This window comes from Melanostigma gelatinosum, assembly GCF_949748355.1.
Source record: "Melanostigma gelatinosum genome assembly, chromosome: 3".
In the NCBI taxonomy this organism is placed as follows: Eukaryota; Metazoa; Chordata; class Actinopteri; order Perciformes; family Zoarcidae; genus Melanostigma; species Melanostigma gelatinosum.
The window spans coordinates 10,829,164-10,849,927 of NC_136636.1; the positions used below are offsets into that span (position 1 = coordinate 10,829,164).

The following is a 20,764-nucleotide window of genomic DNA, read 5'->3' on the forward strand; positions in this document are numbered from 1 at the left end:
TTGTTGAAATGTGCTGTACAAATAAACTTGCCTTGCCTATGAAACACACACAATGACACAAGGGTGGTTGACATGCATGGTATATAATTAACATGTACATTTTTGCTCTTGTATTATCTGCTGAACATCACATATTTATATTTACTTCATGTATATTATTATACACATTACCTGGACAATGCATTGGGCCTTAATTAGTGATCCATTTACTAAATTTAATGCTGTGTTGTTTACAAATATTTGGTTTCAGGAAGCAACACAGAAAATGACATATCTTATCCATACGTTTTAATAAATAAACTGTTTTAAAATGAGTTTCATTTAATAATTTACACTTCATTTCTCACAGTAGGATACAGACAAAAATTTAGTTCATACAAGAAGAAAAATAAGGGTTAAAGTGGACTGCAAATTATTCAGTTACAGAGTAAGAGGAGAGACGGGGTGAAGCATTTCAGCTGCCAGTGCAAATTCACTAAACACTTATTAGTGATTTTAGGTCTACATATTCCATGCATTGACATTTACAGTGGTTTGAGGAAACGGGCTTAAAAAAGAGAAAGTATATTTGTTGACATTTATCTTTTAAGTCTGATTCAGACAATCAACTTTAAAAAAAAAAGTGAAACCAGCCCCAAACAAAACAGCAAGTGTAAAGACAAAAAAGCAGATTTGTAACATTTTGGGTACGACTTATCCAAGATGATATTTAACTTCATCAGTCACTTGGCTGCGAGCATATTTAATGTTAAATCCCTAGACAAACAGCAGCATGACATGGCAACTTGGTCTGAGCTGAAAACAGCAGGAAGAATCCTATTTAATCATTAACTAAATTCTAAAAACATACTTAAATGTAAATCGTTTTTATGCGAGTTGATTATAGATTCCAACAATGCTGTCTTAATGTCTGGAATCCAAAAAGGTAAGCAGATAACAGCAAACAAAGATGAATTTAGTGCATTAGGCTCAGTTTCCACGTCTATATTGGTAAAAACTCACGATCGGAGGCTGTCAGTCGAAACGATGTGTTCAGGCTGAGAGGCTCTAGGTGGGTTCAAAGGACTTGAGTAGAGCAAAACAATTGCGCTTTTTCCGAGCTGAATGATATCACATAGAGTTAAAAAGAGAGGAAAGCAACACAGAGAACTCGAGTTAATCTGTAACGCACACAGCTAGCTGCAGCCTTCGTCTGTGCCATGATGCTTATTGGCTGTTTTGGGGGGGAATGAGTACACCATGTGTGTAAAGATTGACTGTGTGTATGTGTACTACAGCTGTTGTTGTTTTCCTAGAGTCTCCGTTTTCCTCCTCCTTACAGAAAACATGAAGCAGCATCATGCAGCGCAGGCACTGTACCTTTGCGGTCGCACACTACTCTATGCCCTCAACTTCACACGATCTAACAGAGCAAATGATTCTGTAAACAGGTTGCACCAGTTCACTGTAGCAACCTGCCTCTGCGTAAGATAACTTAAATAATGATTTGAAAACTGCAACACTGTTCTGCAGTTTTTTTTTGCTGAAGAATGTAATCAGGAAGCAAAACCACAAAGTGTTTCCACTACCATCAAACCTTTTTGTTTTGTTTTACTTTGACCTCAGCTCTCTGTGAAGGAGTTAGTGCTGTCACTAAGGGAGGGCCATGCAGGGACCTGTAATCTGGGAAGGGTGCCCTCCATTAGCCTCTCCATCCACAGTCCCAGCCTGTCGAGCTTGTGGTGGACTTCTATGCTGGTGGCCCTACTGGAGCCCCTCTTGGGTACTGCCCCATCCTCCCTGGAATGGGACCTGGACCGAGAGTGGGAGCTGGACCTGGACCTGGACCGGGACTTTCTCCTGCTGTCGGAGGAGGTCTCGGACGAGGAGTCGTTGGGATCGTCCCCTGTGAAGACGGGTCTAAAGAGGCAAAAGTATTTCTTGTGGCCGTTGAGTGCCAGCACGTGGCCGGCGTAGTCTGGAGACTCCTCGTCCTCGTCCGAATGGCCCTCGCTCTGCATAGCGTCAGAGGTTGAGCGAAGGAGCGATGGCATCCAGTGGCGGTGCTTATCAGCGTTGAGGAAGGAGAAGTGCAGAGTCTGAGTCCTGTAGTGGCAGAGGGCTTCAGGGTTATTAGGTGGACCAAGCATGGGCCAAATCAGGGCAACTTAGAGGACAAGGTGCATACTTAAAAAGCAAACAACTGAAATATCACAGAAGGAAGTAGACACTAAATTACTAATAGTTCCTTTAAACCAGAAACCATGTTCAGCTATAGTCTGCATTCACAAGGCTCTTTTATATGAATAAACCAATAGACATAAATAACTATTCAAAAAAAAATGTTGTGCAGTGCTGAGACTTACCCAGAGAAAGAAAAGACCTCCTTGGCAAATTTCCTGAGCAGAGCATTCTTGGAGGCGTTGGTGAGCACCAGGACAACGTTGATGTGTCCGGGCCTCAGCTTCACCAGGTTGCTGATGTACGTGACGTCGGTCAGCTCCGTCACTTCCACAAAGTCCTTCTTAGGAGGACGGCTACGTGGACCGATGAGAAAGATGGAGGGAGGTATATCGTAGTTGTGTTATGAGGGGATCACTTCACAGCCAGTATTGAGAGGAGGAATGATCACAGAGTATTAACTCTAAAAGACAGGCCTTTGTGAGTCCACACATACAGTGAGTATCATGACGATATGGTTCATCTGCAGCAGATAAAGTACAATTACTCAACTGAGACTTCATAAGTGTGAAATATTGCAGAGTGGATAGAGCAAAAGAAAATCAAAGGATGTGGTACAAAACTCCACACGTGTCGGCTACATTTCTGAACACTAAGGCATGTTTCATTATTGATGAGAACATTTCTTGTGGAGTTATCGGGGCTGCTCTGACAACTCAAGGATGTGCTTAAGTTAAAGCAAACAAACCAGATGTTATCTGGTGTATTCTGCATCCATCTTGTGGTCACTTCGCTACATTACCTTGAAGTACTGGCTCTACTTGATGCATCTTCCTCAGTTTGCGGTTGCTCCTTTGGCTTTGGCTTCCGGGGTTTGTTCTCACCTGGCTCACTAGGAAAACGCCCCAAAAAAAGGGAAGTATCAGTATGGGCATTAACATCTCCTCACCAGCCAGGATTCGACTCACTTGACATCAAAATCGGGACTAATCATGCAGAACTAGAAGACAATTAAGATGAAAAGATGCTGAATAACACATTTCTATTGTAGATCTAGCCAGTATCATTGAGTGTAAGACATTTTAATTGAATTAATTTAAGTTTGGGCCTATGATTATAATATTGCAGAATACAAAAGGCTCACCTGAAGGCCTGAATGATGACAGTGCCAAAAAGAATGAAGAGAGCGGAGAAGATCAACGACAGAATGGGCATCATTTCTCGCCTTCAGGACAAAAAAATATTAAACTTTTAAAACATTTAGGCTAAAATTAGAGTTGAGTGTAATTGTTTGACATGGCCTACTGGGTGTTTTCTCCTACATTTTTTTGAATGGGTGTATCACACTAAATGCATGCCGACAGAGCCCCCATCAGGTTATTATGACATCGTGATGCTGAAGCATGACTCAGCTTCAGATACACTTGAGAGAGATGCTGCAGACTCTGTGGGTGAGTGTTGTCTTACCAGTTTGAGTAGAGAAGGTCATCATATATTTGAACGATGTAATCATAGGCAGCATTCATCCACTGAATAATAAAAATCTGGGGAAGTTAAAAAATGAAACGGAAAACAATGAGATTAAAACAAAAAGATCTGGTCTGAGAACTAAAGTGTGTGTGTGTGTGTGTGTGTCTAAGGTGTCTTACAGGCGCCATCTCGTTGTTGAGTTCGGGCAGGGTGGCGTCTGAGCTCAGATAGGTGGGGTCTTTCTGCAGGAGCTCCAGCTGTTCGTGGAGGCGGTACTTATCTTCCTCACTGCCGTTCCAGCCACCGCTCACTGAGCGGTACATGACCTTGCCAGCGTGGCTCCGCCTCTCAATAATCACCACCTGTCAGTGGTGATAAAATGCAGAGTCATAGGACGCACATATTGGTTATCTGACACGTATAAAACGTTCCAGCAAGTGCACGTTGTCCTCAACGGTTTTTTTTTGTTCTGTTGTCATGCAGTTGATGTTTCTGCCACTGACCTGCGGTGAGACTGCAGCCTGATTGTGGAGCAGTGCCTGACAGAGAGGCTGCTGCTGCCGCTGGTAGACGTAAGCAAACCGCAGCACGTCTTTTCTGTTAAATAATGCGAAGTCGAGGAAGGCCTTGTTGCCTGGAAGAAAGGCTTGGTCCTCCCCTGTGATCAGCAGCACACAGTACCTGCGAAGCATTTCACGGTCAATTCACCTGCTGCAGCAGCCGATCCTGACACAACATTTCAGCTCAGAGCGACAGCTAATGAAAGGCCTGTCCGACTATTCTGTTGGGATTTCCGCTTCTTACAGTTAACGGTCAAATCAGGCTTAGCCTATTTTTCTCAGCAGGAGGAGACACGCAGCAGAGAGACACATCTTTCGATCAAGTGTTATTTCACAAGAGGTCAATTTCAAAGAGGTATTACATGAACTACAGGGACCATCATAAAGTCTTACTTCCTCCGTCGGTGGAACTGCTTCACAGGGCACAGCTCATCAAAAAGCTGCTGGTTGACCAGCCGAGGCACCTGCAGGAACTTGTTGTTGGAGACAAACTCGTCCATTATCTGCCGCTTCATCCCTTTGGCCTGAAAAACAATTCCGATATTCAACAATTAAACATTACAAGTAATTTAGACTCCCGTTTAAAAACTTTGGATGGGTTACTTCGTTATTTTTGTACCTGTATGATGTCAACAGGCTTTTCTGTATCCTCCTTAAACAGCAGCATGGTGGGGGCGTACGTGTTTATGTTGAACTGCCGCAGGAGCCGAGTGTTGTGTGTTTCACCCTGGTCCACGAAGCCGAAACGCACATAGTCTCTGAAGGCAAACGCTGTTAACTGTGGAGTGGGAAGATGAGCGCGTCAAAAAATAAATACATTAAAACTAATAGAAGAAGAAGAAGGTGTGCAAAAAGAGGCGCAAAGCTGCTTGTATATAAACTCATAACTGCATACAGGAAATGTGATTGGTTGAAACGGTGTTCTCACAACTGTCCCTGAAATATTCTTTGTCTGTCTCTGTCTAACACACTTACTGACATTAAAAAGAGTATAATTCCATGTAACAAAAGAGGAAATATTGATTCATGAGTAAACAGAAAAATGAGGAACAGATGCTGGAACACATGCCTCTGTAGTTTCCGTCCGGGTCTAATCTATCTGCTCTCTTGTGTATTGCTGCACAGCTTTCTGCTTCCCACGATGACATCTAGTCTAATTAGTGCAACACTCGTGTGCCCGTGTGTGTGTGTGTGTAAAGACATTGCTTACTTTATAGAGTAGGGGAACAATAGGGACTTGGTCAAACAAGAGAACGCAGGGCTTATTTTCCACCTGCCAGCTATCCAGATAACTTAGGTAGTTGTCATCTGTGATCTGGCGAAACAATGGCAAATATTATTATTATTCATGAATGCATTTTTGCTGAATTAAATAACAGTGCACCTCTTGTAAGTATAGGATAATAAAATCACATCAAAATCTTCTATTATAATCAGCGGAGAAACAAAAACAAAAAATCCAATTATCTGACTTATAATCCTTTGAAGACACACACATGTCGTAGTATATTAACATTGGTTACCTTCTCCACCAGTTTTTGGGGCAGCAGGTCCTCAATGAACTGCCGCAGGTGCTCTCGTACCACGGCCTGATGGAAGAAGGTCACCCTGCCGTTCACCAGCCCGATGATGGAGGGAGCGCGGTGAGCTCCCAGCTGGTGAGCCAGGCGACGCTCGTAACCCAGGTCCACAATGCCAATGCCAACACCTGATGGAACAGCAACAAATAGACTGCTATTGTACCAGACGCAGTGTTCTCACACTGAACAAAACATTTCAATTTAGGTCATAACCTAAAACTAATTTCACACAGATACAAATAAAATCAGTACATGCGAGCACAGAGAGCTGATTTCCTACAGTCAGCAAACTGGTGACATAACTGCAGGCTCATAGACATTTAGTTATTTGGAGGCGAATGTAGCAGTATATAGCCTATTGTCCAGCAAAATGACAACTGATTGGATGCTGTTCAATTAGGTTCATATTAAAACCAAGTTTTATAATAATAGACACGACAAATGTGAACCCTATTTTAAAGTGAATCGTCTCTTTCACTAAACAGAGGCACTCAATGTCTCTAAAAAATAACCACTCCAAGCAGTGGGACTTTTACTCGAGTCTTGGAAGTTCGTGATGGACTGACTAGAGTTCATAAAAGATGCAAACATCTGTTTTTAGTGTCTGACAGAATCCCGGGTATCCGTACCAGCACAGTGAGAGAAAAACAAGCCAAAGCTGACTTTATCTTGGTTTCTAACACTAAGAAATGTTAGACGGATTCTGAGATAGACAGTTTATTTTTATATGAACAATGGGTGAAATGTGAGAGGTGTCGCTTCTCTCTTAGGTTGCTCCAGTCAACCTCATTTGCAGCAGCAGAAGGCAGTTGTTTTTATTGAAAGCGCTCTGACGCTCTATACACACGGTAAGCTACTTAACCCAGCACCCAAAGGCAAACAACGTTAGCACCTAGTTAAAAACATTGTAGAGCATTTACCCGCTAGAGACCCAGATACACACTCAGTGACCACTTTTATAGCTAAACTTGTACAGTCTAATGTAATCCAATACAAACTGTGCTTTGTTTTTTGACACATAGTCATTGAGGTATTGTTTAAGTTATACGTTTTAGCATCGAGGTCATAGTTCCTGGTCTGCATTATATTGAGAGGGGTCTGTTATGCTCCAAACAGACCAAAACATATAATTAATGCTACTTTACGGCAAAAGCTACAAACCCATCCATACTGAACACAACTTCCACTGCTTATGACTGATGACTTTAGCATAGCAAAGCCATTGGGTACATAGATATGCAGGGTATTTTTCCAAGGTAGGCAACCTTTAATTAGCAGAATTAACTCAACAACTTTAAATTCATCTCCAGAGGCAGACACTTGCGAGTTGAATCCCTCCCTTGGCTTTACGCTCCGTTTCAGGAACCGAAAAGAACAAATAAACCCTCATGAATAATTAATGAAATGGCTGGCTCCTTGTAGAGCATCGTAACACTTGGAATCGCATTTGTCCTATAATGGCCTGCCGCCGAGCAAACATCAACCTTATGTTGTGATGCTTTTAGGGAAACCAACCCTGGTCCTGAGAGTGTGTGTGTGTGTGTTTGGGGGGGGGGGGGGGGGGGGGGGGGGACAGCAGACTTACCCAGTGGCTCCAGCTGCAGCACCGTCTCCTTCCACACAGGCTCAATGTGGCTGCAGGCAACGCACCACTCAGAGGTCACTTTGATGAGGTACGGCCTCTTGTGGCTGTCTGGGAGGACGTCGCTGTTAAACTGTGCGTGGTGAAGCAGGTACTTGCTGTCTGCAAAGTCCCTGGACCTGGAGGAGGGTTTGGAAAACCAGACAGTGAGCCTTTTTTTTTTTTTTTTAGACAGAGCCTACAGAGGGCGGTCAGGACATGAACCATGAGTAAGCATTCTCTAACTTTAATTTGTTCACTCAGTCTAAATCATGGTGCACTAAAAAAAACGTATCTTCACAAAGAGGTTACTTTACTTTATTAATCTAATAAAAGATTTTTCTCCTTTCAGTCTCAAAATCAAAATATAAGGAGTCCAATAAGTCTGCAACGAACAATCATTTTCATTACTTAACACTCAAATTCCAATCTTAGGTATGCAGAGCTCAAGCTGATGTCTTTAAATGACTTATTTTGCTTGACTGACAATCCAAAAGGTATTCCACTCACAATGGTATATAAAAGGAGGAAAATAACTACATCCTCACATTTGAGAAGCTCCAGCAAATGATTGGTGTTCAATTAATCTGTCATCCATTTTCTGGTGACTGATTAGCAGTATGATGCATAAAAGTCTTCAAAACATGACCAAAGTCTAGGAATTGGACAATACCTGCTTGCAACTAAAAAATGTGTGACAGCAGTTTTGTCATTTTATTATTATTATTATTATCAATGACCAAAAGCAAACACAAGGAGGTGCCCAACCTACATCACTCACTTTGGACTAGACACAGCAGCATGCTGGGAAATAAACATTTAGAGGCTATGGAGTAACACATGTTTTGTAATTAGTGACAGAAAAAAAGGAGTGTGTTCCCTTATGCCCAAAGTACTCCTCTACCAATAGCACCTTCACAAGCATGCAACAACGGGACATGTATGCATGTAACTAATGTGAGCCTGTACCTGGGGAAATGGAAAAAAGACTCATCAAAGTAAAAGCTGTTGTGGAAGCCGCGGAAACCTTGATGCTGTGACTGGCCAAGGGGCTGGTTTTCCTCCATCTGCCCGTAGCGGTCGAAGTTAGACCTTCGTTCCTCGTTAGACAGAATCTGTGTGTGAGAGGACAGTGTTATTCATGTTGGATCAACTGCAGACAGACCATGATACAGAAAGTGACACAGACTCAGTGAGCCTCATAGAAATAAATACAGCATGTCAGCTGGAGCTGGTGTGAAATAGAGTTACGTGATGTGTTGAGATGCATTCACACCCACCTCGTATGACTTGGACACCTTGATGAACATGTCCTCAGCGTTAGGGTCCTTGTTCTTGTCTGGGTGCCTAGAGAAGCCCACACAGGAACATCAGGAATCACTACTGGGTCATGCAGGGTTAAACGTGCTCTCTGTTAGACCAGCTCGTGATGGGTTTGGTGGGATAACAAGCACCAGTCAATGTGTCAAATGTACACTGTTATAACTGAACAGGGGCTAATCTGCTATACAGTCAAAGATGTGTGCTTGGCCTACCGCCAGGAGACTTGCTGTCATGTCACTCACCATTCTTTGGCGAGGTTCTTGTATGCCCTTTTCACTTCTGCTTGACTCGCACTCCTGCTGACACCCAGGGTTTTGTAGGGGTCATATTCAGAGGCTGCATTCACCAACTGCACACTCAAAATTAGCAGAAAGGTGGCGAGCAGCAGCGGACATGTCCGAGGATGTCGGCGGATTTTCCCGAGCGTCATCGCTTTGCACTGTCCTCGTCCCAACGCTAACGTCAGTTAGCCACCGAGCTATCAGGTGACGTAATGTTACGCAGCTATTCCGTTCAAATATGTCAAGTTAAAGAGCTTACGTGATACGGTCGGTTGACTTCTTGAACGTTAGGTTACATATAGACGACATACTGGTGTTTTACTACGATGAGGCCATTATTTTTCTAGCTAATCAAAGCGGTAGCGTCATGACCGCAATGAAACATTCATTTTCCGCTAGTATATTTCAAATTAAAATCCCCCGAACCCTCTTAGAATTACAAATTAACTGTGAAAATGGGACATTTTTTTGCAATTAATTAAAATTAGATTTACATAAGATACTTAAAGCAAAATATATATATCGCGATTTGGCATTTTTATCCTATAAAACCAAAGTTATATTTATTACAGTTACAGAATTCCAAAAGGCCACTTAAGTGTTTTTATTTTGAAGCAACAAAAACAACTTCCGGTCTTGTTCAGGCTATCTTTCCAAACTTGATGCTCCAATTTGAGATAACGCGCATGCGCCGGTCAGCAGACGTCCACACGCTCCCCCTTCATTTTATTATCCTTAATCCAATTTTTTTTTTCTCATTACACATGCCATATTTAACTAAGAAAAGATTTCCACTGCTCTATTATTTTTTTGAATAACGGTAAGTGTAATTGTGATGTCATAACAGTTATTGGAAACATAAAAGTTAGGCTTGGGGTTAGTCCATTTCCTCTGGTAATACACATTCTTATAATAACAACAGTTATTAGAAAAACACCCCCAAAAAAGTGTTTATTTTGTGTTATTTTAATTCCCTTCTCGTGGAGGGGCTCCACTTCCGTTTCCGGTTCGTCACTGCCACACAGAACTGATTTGGTTTTACACTAAAAGACAAAAAAATTAATACACGGATAGCTGGCTGAACTCACGGAAGCGAGCGAGTTACCCTGCTTGTTGTAACCTACCTGACCACTAAACCTAATACTAAGCTCTCTGGCTTCCATCTAATGTTTAGACCAATATGAACAGCCCGTGTGTGTTCGCATCCAGCAGAGTGAGCTCACAAAGTGCGCAGAGGGTCTTATCTCGGTAGCTAGCGTTAGCCCTGCAGAAGAAGCTGCCATCGGCGGGCCGCTCTGGCTGCATCATTCACGGGACAGGAACTTTTCAATTAGCTACGGTAACTAACAAATCCTCTTTAATGCATCACTGCTTTACAACATCGACACGTAGCGTTATTGGCAGTGTGCAGTTCAACTAGCAGGCATGGTGCTACAAAGACATGGGTGTGCAGCTGATGTGGGGTTACTAAGGTTACTATTTTTGCTAACTTGTTCAACAGCTGTCGTTATTCAAAGCAAAGCCTCTCATCCAAATGAAATGCCATGTAGTACTACAATCAAACTTACACTAGACATATTTTCTGGTGCTAATACATGTTTCTTTATCTTTGCAAGTAATTAACCTCGTCCTGTTAATTTATCATAAGATGAGAAACGCACAAAATGCGTTTTGATTTTTCAGTTCCCTTCTCTGATCATGCTTGTTGAAAGTATGGTTGCATTCTTATTTGGGTGTTTTGATGTTTAACGTGTATAATTTGAACTGCAATAACGCCACCAATCTTTTGTGTGTTTCTCACCCCAGACTGCACCATGAATCTGTTACGATTAGTGTGCCGCCACAAGACGGCCCTGGTCATCGGCACCGTGTGCAGCTTCGCTGTGGTTCTGGTCTTCTTGGCTAAGTGTACCTCAGAAACCCTGAAACAGGCCCACCAGGATCCTCCAGGCCTAGCACCTCGTGCCAATGATTTGCCATCCCGTCCAGAGCAGCATGACCCCCCCTCAACGTCCAAAGACTTGTCAGCATTCCTGGTGGTCCTCATCACAACCGGACCTAAGTACACCGAACGGAGGAGCATCATCCGCAGCACCTGGCTGGCCAAGCGGGACTCTGATGTTCTGGCTATGTTTGTGGTGGGAACTCAAGCGCTACCCAGTGAGGACCTTCAGAACCTCAACACAGAGCAAGGGCGGCACAAGGACTTGCTCTTACTGCCCGACTTGCGGGATTCTTACGAGAACTTAACGCTCAAGCTGCTGCACATGTACTCCTGGCTGGACCAGAATGTGGAGTTCAAGTTTGTCCTGAAGGCCGATGATGACACGTTTGCTCGTTTGGACCTCCTTAAGGAGGAGCTGAAGGGGAAAGAGCCTAACCGGTTCTACTGGGGCTTCTTCTCAGGGAGAGGGCGAGTGAAAACTGCTGGGAAGTGGCGGGAGAGCTCTTGGGAGCTTTGTGACTACTACCTGCCCTATGCGCTGGGCGGCGGCTACATCCTCTCGGCCGACCTGGTACGTTACGTGCATCTAACCGCGGGCTACTTCAAGACGTGGCAGAGTGAGGATGTGTCGCTGGGCGCCTGGCTGGCACCAGTGGATGTCCGGCGGACACATGACCCGCGCTTTGACACGGAGTATAAATCACGTGGTTGCAACAACAAATACCTGGTGACACACAAGCAGAGTCTGGAGGACATGTTGGAAAAACATCAGACTCTGCAGCGTGACGGCAGGCTCTGCAAGGAGGAGGTCAAGCTGCGACTGTCGTATGTGTATGACTGGAGTGTGCCACCCTCACAGTGCTGCCAGAGGAAGGATGGCATTCCTTAAGTTCTCTTTTCTTACAAGGACCTGAAGTTGGCTTCCAATTCGTATCGTAAGGAAAAAGTGAAGGGATCATGTTTTTCCACCAATTCTTCAGTGTTACACCATTTTAAAGTTATGTAACAAGTTCCAGGCAACAAAGTCAATGACTTAATGGTGATAAAAAGTCCTTTTCAGATTCGGAGAACCTTTTTTCTTATTGCAAGTACTCAAAAATGGCAAATTTCACTGCTTTTTCGTCACGTAGACCACTTAAGAGTAGGCCTCGCTTTTTTTCCTTTTTTTATTTCCCTGATTTGAAATTATGTTTTCAACAATCTTAAGTGTTTTTAGGTTCATTTAGAATAGGTTGACAATTATAGGTATTGTAGTTTTTGTACAGTCTCCATTTTAATCTAGTACAGGTGTGACGACCTGGTTTAATGTGGTCTTGATGGAGTAAAAGTGATGAAATCCCACTTTCTCTGTTTTTGCCAGTGGAATGAAGTTTTATACAACATTAAAGCCTTTACTTTAACTTTAAGTGGTGTAACAATGGGATTGAAAAGTATTACCTCAACTCTCAAACAAGAAGCCAACTTCAGGCTTGTGTAATTTTTCGGCCAGTAAGCTCCTTCGGCCTTGTTATTTGGACCCACGCTCATGTCAGTGCTCTCCTTACTGTCAGTTTACCACGTCGGTGGCCTATTTCTCTCCTCTGTCTGTGCTTCTGCTGTACATCTTGCGAAACTATGGGATATGTTTTAAGGTTATTTCAGTGTAGTACAGGGAAACGCAGACGGGAGACTCTTACCCTGCCATGATGTCTACATTTATTTGTGAAAAAGCTATTTTTATTGCTATTTTTTTAATTTATTGTTAATTTATTCTGCAGCAAATGAAAACACACGTGTTGAGTTGGGACACAAACACAGTGGCTGCTACTTGTGAGTTGGATTTGTATTTATACATGTGTCGGGGTGGAATAATGTGTAATTCACAGAATGAATGGGCGAAAAAAATGTTCACTTTTTAAATGTAAAACTTTTGTTTACGGTCAATGGTACTACAAGGTTTCATGTGTTTGGAGGTGGAAAGAATGTGTAAGAGAAAAAGGTTGAATGTGTTTAATTCAGCAGGCCTTCTTATTCCTTATACTGGAGCCTTTATGAGAAGATTTACATTTATTTTAATGATTAGGTCGATACATTTACTGTGTGGAAATGTCAAGTTACTTGTAAATGTTTGATTCTGATTGAGAAACTTGATATAGACTACCAGCTGGCACTTGGTCACTTTTTTTTAAAAACAAGAACTATAGTTTTAAAGTGCGTACACCATTGTTCTGTGAATTCATAGTTTTGTTTTTGCTGATGTTAAGCTCTCTAACCTGAACTTACCCTGTGATGTCAGTAGCCGTGTCCCGAAACTTGTGAAATGTGTACAGCGTTGATTAAAGGGTGCGATGTGTTGGAGCACCAACAGCTGTGAATGCTGGAAAACAGGCTGCGTCCAAGCTCGTTTACGTGACGGCTGTTAGTGTTTTTGTCAATCCTGACATGACTTTTTTTCTCACTGTTGTCAGCAGATTGCGATTTAATATCACCTAAGTTTCAGTGTTTGTTTTTACGTACATGGTCAGCCTCCCTTGATGTTTTATTAAAAAAAATGAATGTATTCTTGTCACTTTTATTCTTATATATTAATTTTTTTTAAAGTATATGTCGCAGCATATAAGTTGTAAGATTCTCTACAAAAGGCAGAATAGCAACTAAGAGGATTTGATGAAATGTTTTCTAACAATATTACAAAAATACCATAACCTAACTCTATGACATTTTATCTATAATTCTAGTGTAAAAAAAACACTTTTGAGCTTAATATTTTTAAACTGCCGTCTGAATTCCCACAATCCATTTGCAGTTAAACATTAAGCAAGTCTCAATGAAATTAATTTAGATTATTCAATCAATGGTCTTTTTAACAGACAACATACAGGAGGCACTTGTCTGGACTTCACGTTAACCGTCTTTATCTGTCCATTAGCTCTGGCCGTCACTAGGAAAAGGTTTGGGTACGTTTCAGGGTTCCTCTCACATGAACAAACTCCGGTATATTTTGTAGTCTCTCACTTCTTTTCTTCTTCTCCAGCTCGTACTGCAAGATAGGAAAAAAACATCTGTTTGGTCATCCTCCTTAATAAGATTGTATATTTGCCATTATCTGCAGGCTTGCCCAACACATGCCCAAAAGCAATTTGATATACAAATGCTGTATACTCCCCCGGCTGCGTGGTTTTCCGTCCGTGCATATAGCTTCACCTCCATGTCGGAGGGAGGACAGAGAGCCAGCTCGCTCTGCTTGTGCTGCTCTCTCATGTCTGTGTTCCAGCACCTGCTGCAGCTCTGGCTTTTTTCTGGGCAATACACCTCTGATGACACATGGATAAAAATACTGATAAGATGGATCACTAGATGGAGATATAAATACTGATAACAAGATGGTTCACTAGATGGAGATATAGGATAAAAAGACTGATAAGATGGATCACTAGATGGAGATATAAACATTGATTCAAGGTATAAAACTCTGGTAAATATTATGTGATAACTGCTGCCTATATACATATGTGACAGGATTGACAGCGGGTACAGTGTTTTCTCACCTTCTGAGGCAGAATAGCAGCTGTTGGTGAAAGACTGTGTTGGTGAGAAAACAGGACAGGATTTGGCAGCTTCATGTGTTGGATCAGGTCGCCACCCTCCTCACATGGCGAGGTGGGACCATCCAGCAGTGATGTCTATTTGTTACACATAAATATAAGCCAGCACACGCAGCATATTGCAGTGTTTTATCAAGGGCACTCATGTACGGACAATATTGGAAGAGCTTCTGTTGGAAGCTAAATGTAAATCATCTTTTTTTGATATTTTGAAGTTAAACGTGTTATCATAGGAGTGACATTTAAAGTGAAGGGCTAAAATGACTGTTGTTTGATTTCATCTTACCTCTTCTATTTTGAAGACCCATGTTTAATGATACCTGAATGAAGAACAGCAGGCAAGTAAGTAAATTGCATTTGCTAAATGCCTTTTGAAAACTGAAATAATGCAAATGTAGGATGCAAATCTTCGTCAAACAACAATAGGGCTATATTTGATGTGTTTAATGGATCAAATGGAGGAGAATAGTGACTCTACTACTCTTATCTACAGCAAGACGTTGTGCAAAAATAAAGGCAACATGGTTTGTGACTATATTCAGCCTTACATACAAAGGATGTATTGTACTCTGAGCTTCCAGTTTGGGGAATTATCTTAATTCAGGCTTTATCAAGTATTTTTTATTTGAAAACCTGAGCTCAGACCAAACACTGCCAAACTCAAATATGCAAATAGGCGATGTTTTCCCTCTCAGGTTATGATGAAAACAAATATTACTATACTGTGGAAATAATGATAAAACCAGTCCTACCTGTGTGCTGGGGTAAAGATAAAGACAAATACTGACATTTTCAATGTTCTGCCACAACATATTAAATAGAGATGTATGGATATAGTATATACAGATAATAATGGTAAGAGGATGTTCCAAATAGAAGCTGTGATGCAAAATATGCACATTAATAAACAAATAAAACAACAAATTGGGACTAATTGATACAGAATAGATACTGATGTGCAAAAAAAATATAATTACAATAAATAGGTTTAGGCATTACATATGCATTACAGTAACTCAGTGTGACAAAGTGTATTCTGATGCATTTGTACATGCAAGTATCATATTATAGAAACAATTGTTGAAACAACGCTGGTAGAAAGGAGCACATGCACAGTATAACAGACAAACTGTTTCTATAGTCTATAAATTTAATTTGCACAGGCACTATATGGGTTTGAGTGGGTCTTACAGGCAGTGCAGGTACCCTGGTTCAGAACCCTCTTGACTGGCTGAGACTGAGGTTATTTGGACAGAGAACACTCTGGAATGGCTGATGACTGTCAGCACAATTTGCTCCATGGTGGACCTCTGGGAATGAGGTGGAGGTGACTGTACAGTGGTGTCAGCTCATTGTATTGTGGGCTCATTGTATTCATCCTTATCTGTCCCTCTGTACCGCACAAGCTGTGTCCAGGTTCAGAGCTGAATAGTTCAGTGTGCTTTTTCTGCCTTTTCATGTGCAGTATGTCTATTTGTGTCCAGTCTTGTAGCTTTTTTTGGCAATACATTCTCCAAACAACTGCAGCATTTAAATTCCTTCGTTATAGATGATGACCATTGTCATGAATTCCCTGGAGACTATGGGCCTTATAGACTACAGTGAGCTGTAACTCATAAAGTCCAGAAGATGGCAGTAATGCCAGAAACATAAAGCACAAGAAAGAAAATTGTAAAGCACTGAAACCGGAAATGTCAACCGAGTGACTGCGAAGCAGACCGCTGCATCTCCACTTTATGCTACATGATGGACTGCTAATCTAGGAAACAGTCACTATACGTCGTCAAAAAGCAAACTGCGAACATGACAAATGGTAAGTGTGTTGTGTTATTCAACAAGCTTAGAAGTGTCAGCAGCAGAACAGGACATGGACAAGTTCGGCTAGCTCGGCTAACGAGGAAGCTAACGCTAGATTAGCTGTAGACGTGGCCCGCTGTACGAATTGTAACACACCACTCGTTTGTTATAGTTGCAGATTTATTTCACAGTTTTTCCATTCTTAGTGAAACGTTTCTTCAAACCATTGATGTGGGTAAGAACGTGTTTTTGTCAGGCTAACGTTACACGGTTTCGTGCTAACTAGCTTTAGTGTATCAGTGGCTAATGCTAAAATCCAGATAGCTAGACCACAACAACAATCTATGAATGCAAGAAAACATACACATCATGGAAGCAACTCACAACTGTGTAAATTGCATGAAAACTTGTTTTTCTACTGTGGAAGTAAGCTGAAGGAGTAATGCGCTCAAGCTGCCTGGCAGGTAAGGCTGACTGTGTGATAGTATCTTCCCCTCCGTCCTCAGTGTACTCTCTCGATGGCATCCTGGTTTTTGGGCTGCTGTTCGTCTGCACTTGTGCATACCTCAAGAAGGTGCCTCGCCTCAACAGCTGGCTGCTGTCAGAGAAGAAAGGAGTGTGGGGCGTCTTCTACAAAGGTCGATATTTTCATCACACCGCTGTAATTTCTATACAAAACTTGAGAACTTTAAATCTGAAATGGGGAAACATGTCAAGTCTCTTTGACATATTTGATGTGTCTTTCTGGGAAGAGCTTGGAATACTGGAACACTTTAATGGAACTAAACTATTTTTAATGTTCGTTCCACCTGTGGTCTACAAGCTAAAAGAAGCAATCATGTCCAATGTGAAAAAATGCCTATGTATGTAGAGGTAAAAACCCTTAAAGCTTAAAGTCAGAACTTAAGTCATTGTTTAATTTAAAATGTATTGTTCTGTCGTATACAGTCAAAACAGAAAAGTGGCCCTGTCCAAATATTTACAGACCATGTAAGCTGATGTAACACTCACCTCACTGATGACGCATCTGTTGCATGGTAAACAATATTCTCCTTGTTCTGTATGTTTGTGTTTGACCAGCAACTTTCGTCACTCACCCTCTTGTCCTCCATCTCTCTTCTCAGCTGCGGTGATTGGGACGCGGCTTCACATTGCCGTGGCAATTTCCTGTTTGGCCATGGCTTTCTACGTTGTCTTCTTAAAATGATAGTCGGGCTGGGCTGGAAAGGACACTGGACGGGTGCAGGCTAGGGATGGACTCATCATCGTGGTCATGTGCTAATCCTTGTTGTGGAGGGGGGGGGGGGGGCCTCTTGGATTCCCTGACCAATGAAACCCCAGTGGCCTTGTGGAGCTCCGAGAAAGACTAGCCAGTGCTGCCCCCCTCTGGTGATTGGGTACATCACTCTTCCCTTGATCATTTGTATGCACTACAGACATTAAGGGCATCCGGCATCTTCTCCGCAGTTATTACAGAGGAGATGGTTGGTTGGGTCACATGGCATCATTCCGTTGTAGGGTAACGCTGTTTGTTGTCTCCATCCACACCCCAAACATATTTATAATGAAGGATGCAGAACATTGAAGGGCAGTGTGTGCATTATACCGTATACCTGTACACAACCTAAAGTTAGTCGATATATATATATATATATATATATTATATATTTGGAAAAAGATATGACCAGTAGAGATTTGCCAGGGGTTATGTATGATCAAACTGGAAATGATCAATTCTGCTTGCTCCCAGCTAAGCTGTTTTTTCTTTCTTTGTGTATCACTTCTTGTGTCAAGGGTGTAGGGGAAGATAAACAAAGCTAATATATAAAGATGTAAAGACTCTTACCCTTTCTCAACAGTGCTGTTTGACATCTCTTAAAGGAGCTATATGCAAAATTCAGAGTCTGGGCTGGGATCGCCTGTACGCGGCTCTCGCCTCTGACATCACAAGCAAAACATGGAAGTGGTAGAGCCGACATGGCGGTGGCTAGCAGTGCTAGCTGTGTTAACAGCGCTAACAATGGCAACGGTGCTGACACTCACCGAGGGCGACCTAGCTTTCTGTGAGAACGACGTCTCTGGGTTGGGACAGCAAAGTCAGTGTTAACCACCGTATGAACACGGCTCTCCCATGCACGCCCAGATAGTGCACAGTGAAGAGCAGTGGGACATGAACACAAAGGGAGGCAGGGGAAGAAACGGGGAGGACCAACAGTTTTAAGGACTAGCCGGACCCACATGCTCTAACATGCACACGCGTCCTGCCCAGCTACCAAAACAAAGAACAAAGAAGCTCCGATTACAACACAAACGTGGAGCGTGACTACATTCTCTGCCCAGGATGCATTGCTCCGCTCTATTTACGTTATGAATGTGGTATATAGCTCCTTTAAGCTTTGTTTTAGGTTTGAAATACAGATGTTGCACAGCTGTATGTTGTATTTACTTTGACATCTAATTCTATAACATGTTTTAAATGTCACAAAAACGTGAATTGTAAGACACGTAGGCGACAACGTTCTACCGCAACTGTGGAGTATCGCAGAGAGAAGAATAACTTTGAAAGAAGCTTATCTCAACATATTGTGAAAGTTGGCTATCTATACCCGACTTGCCTAAACATTTAAATGCGATGCCAAATAGTGGTGGTGCTTCTTATCCCATCTTAATTACATGCTGTTCAGAGTTTAATTCTGCCACTTTATTTTACATTTTTAAAGGAATAAATTGTTCTGAGAGAAGATGCAATGCAATTTTGAATAAAACATAATTCAGACAATTTCTGTGTTTGTGGTCTTTAAAAAAACAAATGTCACATATCCAGTGGCATTCATTGCTTATTCAATGTATTGCACCAGTCCCTTTTGAGTTTTTTCATGTTTTATTGATTTGATTTGAATCACATTGGGTCCACTTGCGTTGTTTTTGAACAAAAAGGGAAACAATCCAAATCAATTCAAAAGAAGTACAAATCTGAAATATTTTAATGTATTCATATTCACCTACCTTTAGTTGAGGCAGCTTTGACAGCAGTTCCAGCCTCTATCATATACATGTGGGTAGATCTGTATCAGATTTGCACTTGGTTTTTAGCCCCCATTCTTGCTCTGTCGAGTCACATTAGGACTGAGTCATTCATTCCTAATGTAGCTTTTAAAGCCATCTATGTGCAGCGTTGACTTCATGTTTGGGGTTGTTGTCTTGCTGTAAAATAAATCATCTCGTCATAGGTTTTCTTCAAAGATATCTCTTTCTGCAGCAGAGAAACCAGATAGAAAGTTCACACTATAAGGTTATATATATTTCTGCTAATGTGCCATGTTGAACCAAACACAGCATGCAAAAGTCAAAAATATTATTTTGGTCCCATTAGGCCATAGAACCTTCTTACACCTTTTTTTCATTCTCCCACATACTTTTGCAGACAGACCAAATGTCATTTTCAAGTTATTTTCTCACAAACCGTGACTGAAGACGGAGGTAACAGTATCTATATGCAGGGTCTCCCATCTCCTTTCCCATGCTTTCGTTTTCACGACACCTGTTCCCAGCAGATTTATAACTGCCATGTTTTCATAATTTATGATTTAACTTACTGTACTCTGTACTCCACTGCTGGACTGATACTTTATATGTCATTGTATAGGGTATAAAAACCAGGTGTCATTCATGACATAAACAATGGCTCTGTCCCAGTAAGCACAGTACCAGGACCTTAAAACCAAAGCAGCCAAATGGACCTCAGCCATAATTAATCTAATATTTCTACGGACATATCACCTTTTTTTCCCATAAAAAAGGCCTATTTGTAACTATCCTTTGTCCTTCATGATGTAGTTTTACAAATTGCCTCATCAGCTGTTGGACCTTCCCTTGTCATCAGTCCTGCTACACCTTGATTACACGTTCAACTACTTTTGCAGTTAATAAAAACAACTGATGGCACTTTGCCATTAAGGTGTTTGCCATAATAATTTGATGAATACTGTAGTTGTGCAATCAATTAATATGTTATGTATAGAGAGAGATATTTTCATTTTGGTATAAAAGGGTCTCAGTGGTTGATCTGTATTAAAAAAAAATCATAATTATAATTTCTATATGATAATGCTGCAGTGTTCAGCATGTTCAGCCATGAGTCAGATATCTTTCTCCAACCACTTTTGAGATTGTATTCGATTCCGTCATTATATCTGAGATATGTTTAAACGGGTAAAACTGTTAACTGACTGACAGGGAGATTCCCACTCATGATATCAGTTGGAGCGGGATTTGGGGGTATCCCCCGGTTGTCAATCTCCTCAAGACGACCCAGTTCTCGCGAGAAGATAATTATTGACGGGAGCGTTCACCCACGAAGGGACGTGCGCGGTCACGTTTTCCGCGAGCCCAGCAAAGCGAGAGAACAGTGCGAAAAATTCAGCGAAAGCTAGTCCAGGCTGC

The 20,764-nt window shown here is 41.8% G+C and overlaps 4 protein-coding genes across 5 annotated transcripts; 2 read left to right on the plus strand and 2 right to left on the minus strand.

Annotated features, from left to right (window-relative positions):
- dnajc16l (DnaJ (Hsp40) homolog, subfamily C, member 16 like) lies at positions 1–9,296 on the minus strand. The gene is made up of 15 exons (XM_079265735.1): positions 8,957–9,296; positions 8,672–8,738; positions 8,361–8,506; positions 7,356–7,531; positions 5,714–5,898; positions 5,401–5,505; positions 4,810–4,968; positions 4,584–4,714; positions 4,134–4,311; positions 3,810–3,992; positions 3,628–3,704; positions 3,305–3,385; positions 2,963–3,052; positions 2,346–2,516; positions 1–2,085 (listed from the first exon to the last, which is right to left on the minus strand). Exons 1-15 carry the CDS (start codon positions 9,142–9,144, stop codon positions 1,602–1,604), a joined length of 2,421 nt encoding a protein of 806 aa, XP_079121861.1. The 5' UTR covers positions 9,145–9,296; the 3' UTR covers positions 1–1,601.
- Positions 9,082–12,074, plus strand: b3galt6 (UDP-Gal:betaGal beta 1,3-galactosyltransferase polypeptide 6). 2 transcript variants are annotated; one of them, XM_079265737.1, is made up of 2 exons: positions 9,082–9,199; positions 10,802–12,074. In XM_079265737.1, the coding sequence occupies exon 2, from the start codon at positions 10,810–10,812 to the stop codon at positions 11,827–11,829; it is 1,020 nt and encodes a 339-aa protein (XP_079121863.1). In that variant the 5' UTR covers positions 9,082–9,199; positions 10,802–10,809; the 3' UTR covers positions 11,830–12,074. The 2 variants fall into 2 exon arrangements, with proteins under 2 accessions (XP_079121863.1, XP_079121862.1); XM_079265736.1 differs by lacking the exon at positions 9,082–9,199 and adding an exon at positions 10,203–10,334.
- Positions 12,075–13,860: 1,786 nt separating this feature from the next.
- Positions 13,861–14,542, minus strand: LOC306775597 (protein FAM107B; the record flags this gene model as incomplete). Its single annotated transcript, XM_079266055.1, is given in 5 exon segments — positions 13,861–13,959; positions 14,082–14,180; positions 14,182–14,233; positions 14,468–14,503; positions 14,505–14,542. Coding segments are annotated over 5 exon segments (324 nt in total).
- Positions 14,543–16,211: 1,669 nt separating this feature from the next.
- Positions 16,212–18,752, plus strand: tmem167b (transmembrane protein 167B). The gene is made up of 3 exons (XM_079266303.1): positions 16,212–16,337; positions 16,828–16,959; positions 17,446–18,752. The coding sequence occupies exons 1-3, from the start codon at positions 16,328–16,330 to the stop codon at positions 17,526–17,528; spliced, it is 225 nt and encodes a 74-aa protein (XP_079122429.1). The 5' UTR covers positions 16,212–16,327; the 3' UTR covers positions 17,529–18,752.
- The last annotated feature ends 2,012 nt before the right edge of the window (positions 18,753–20,764 follow it).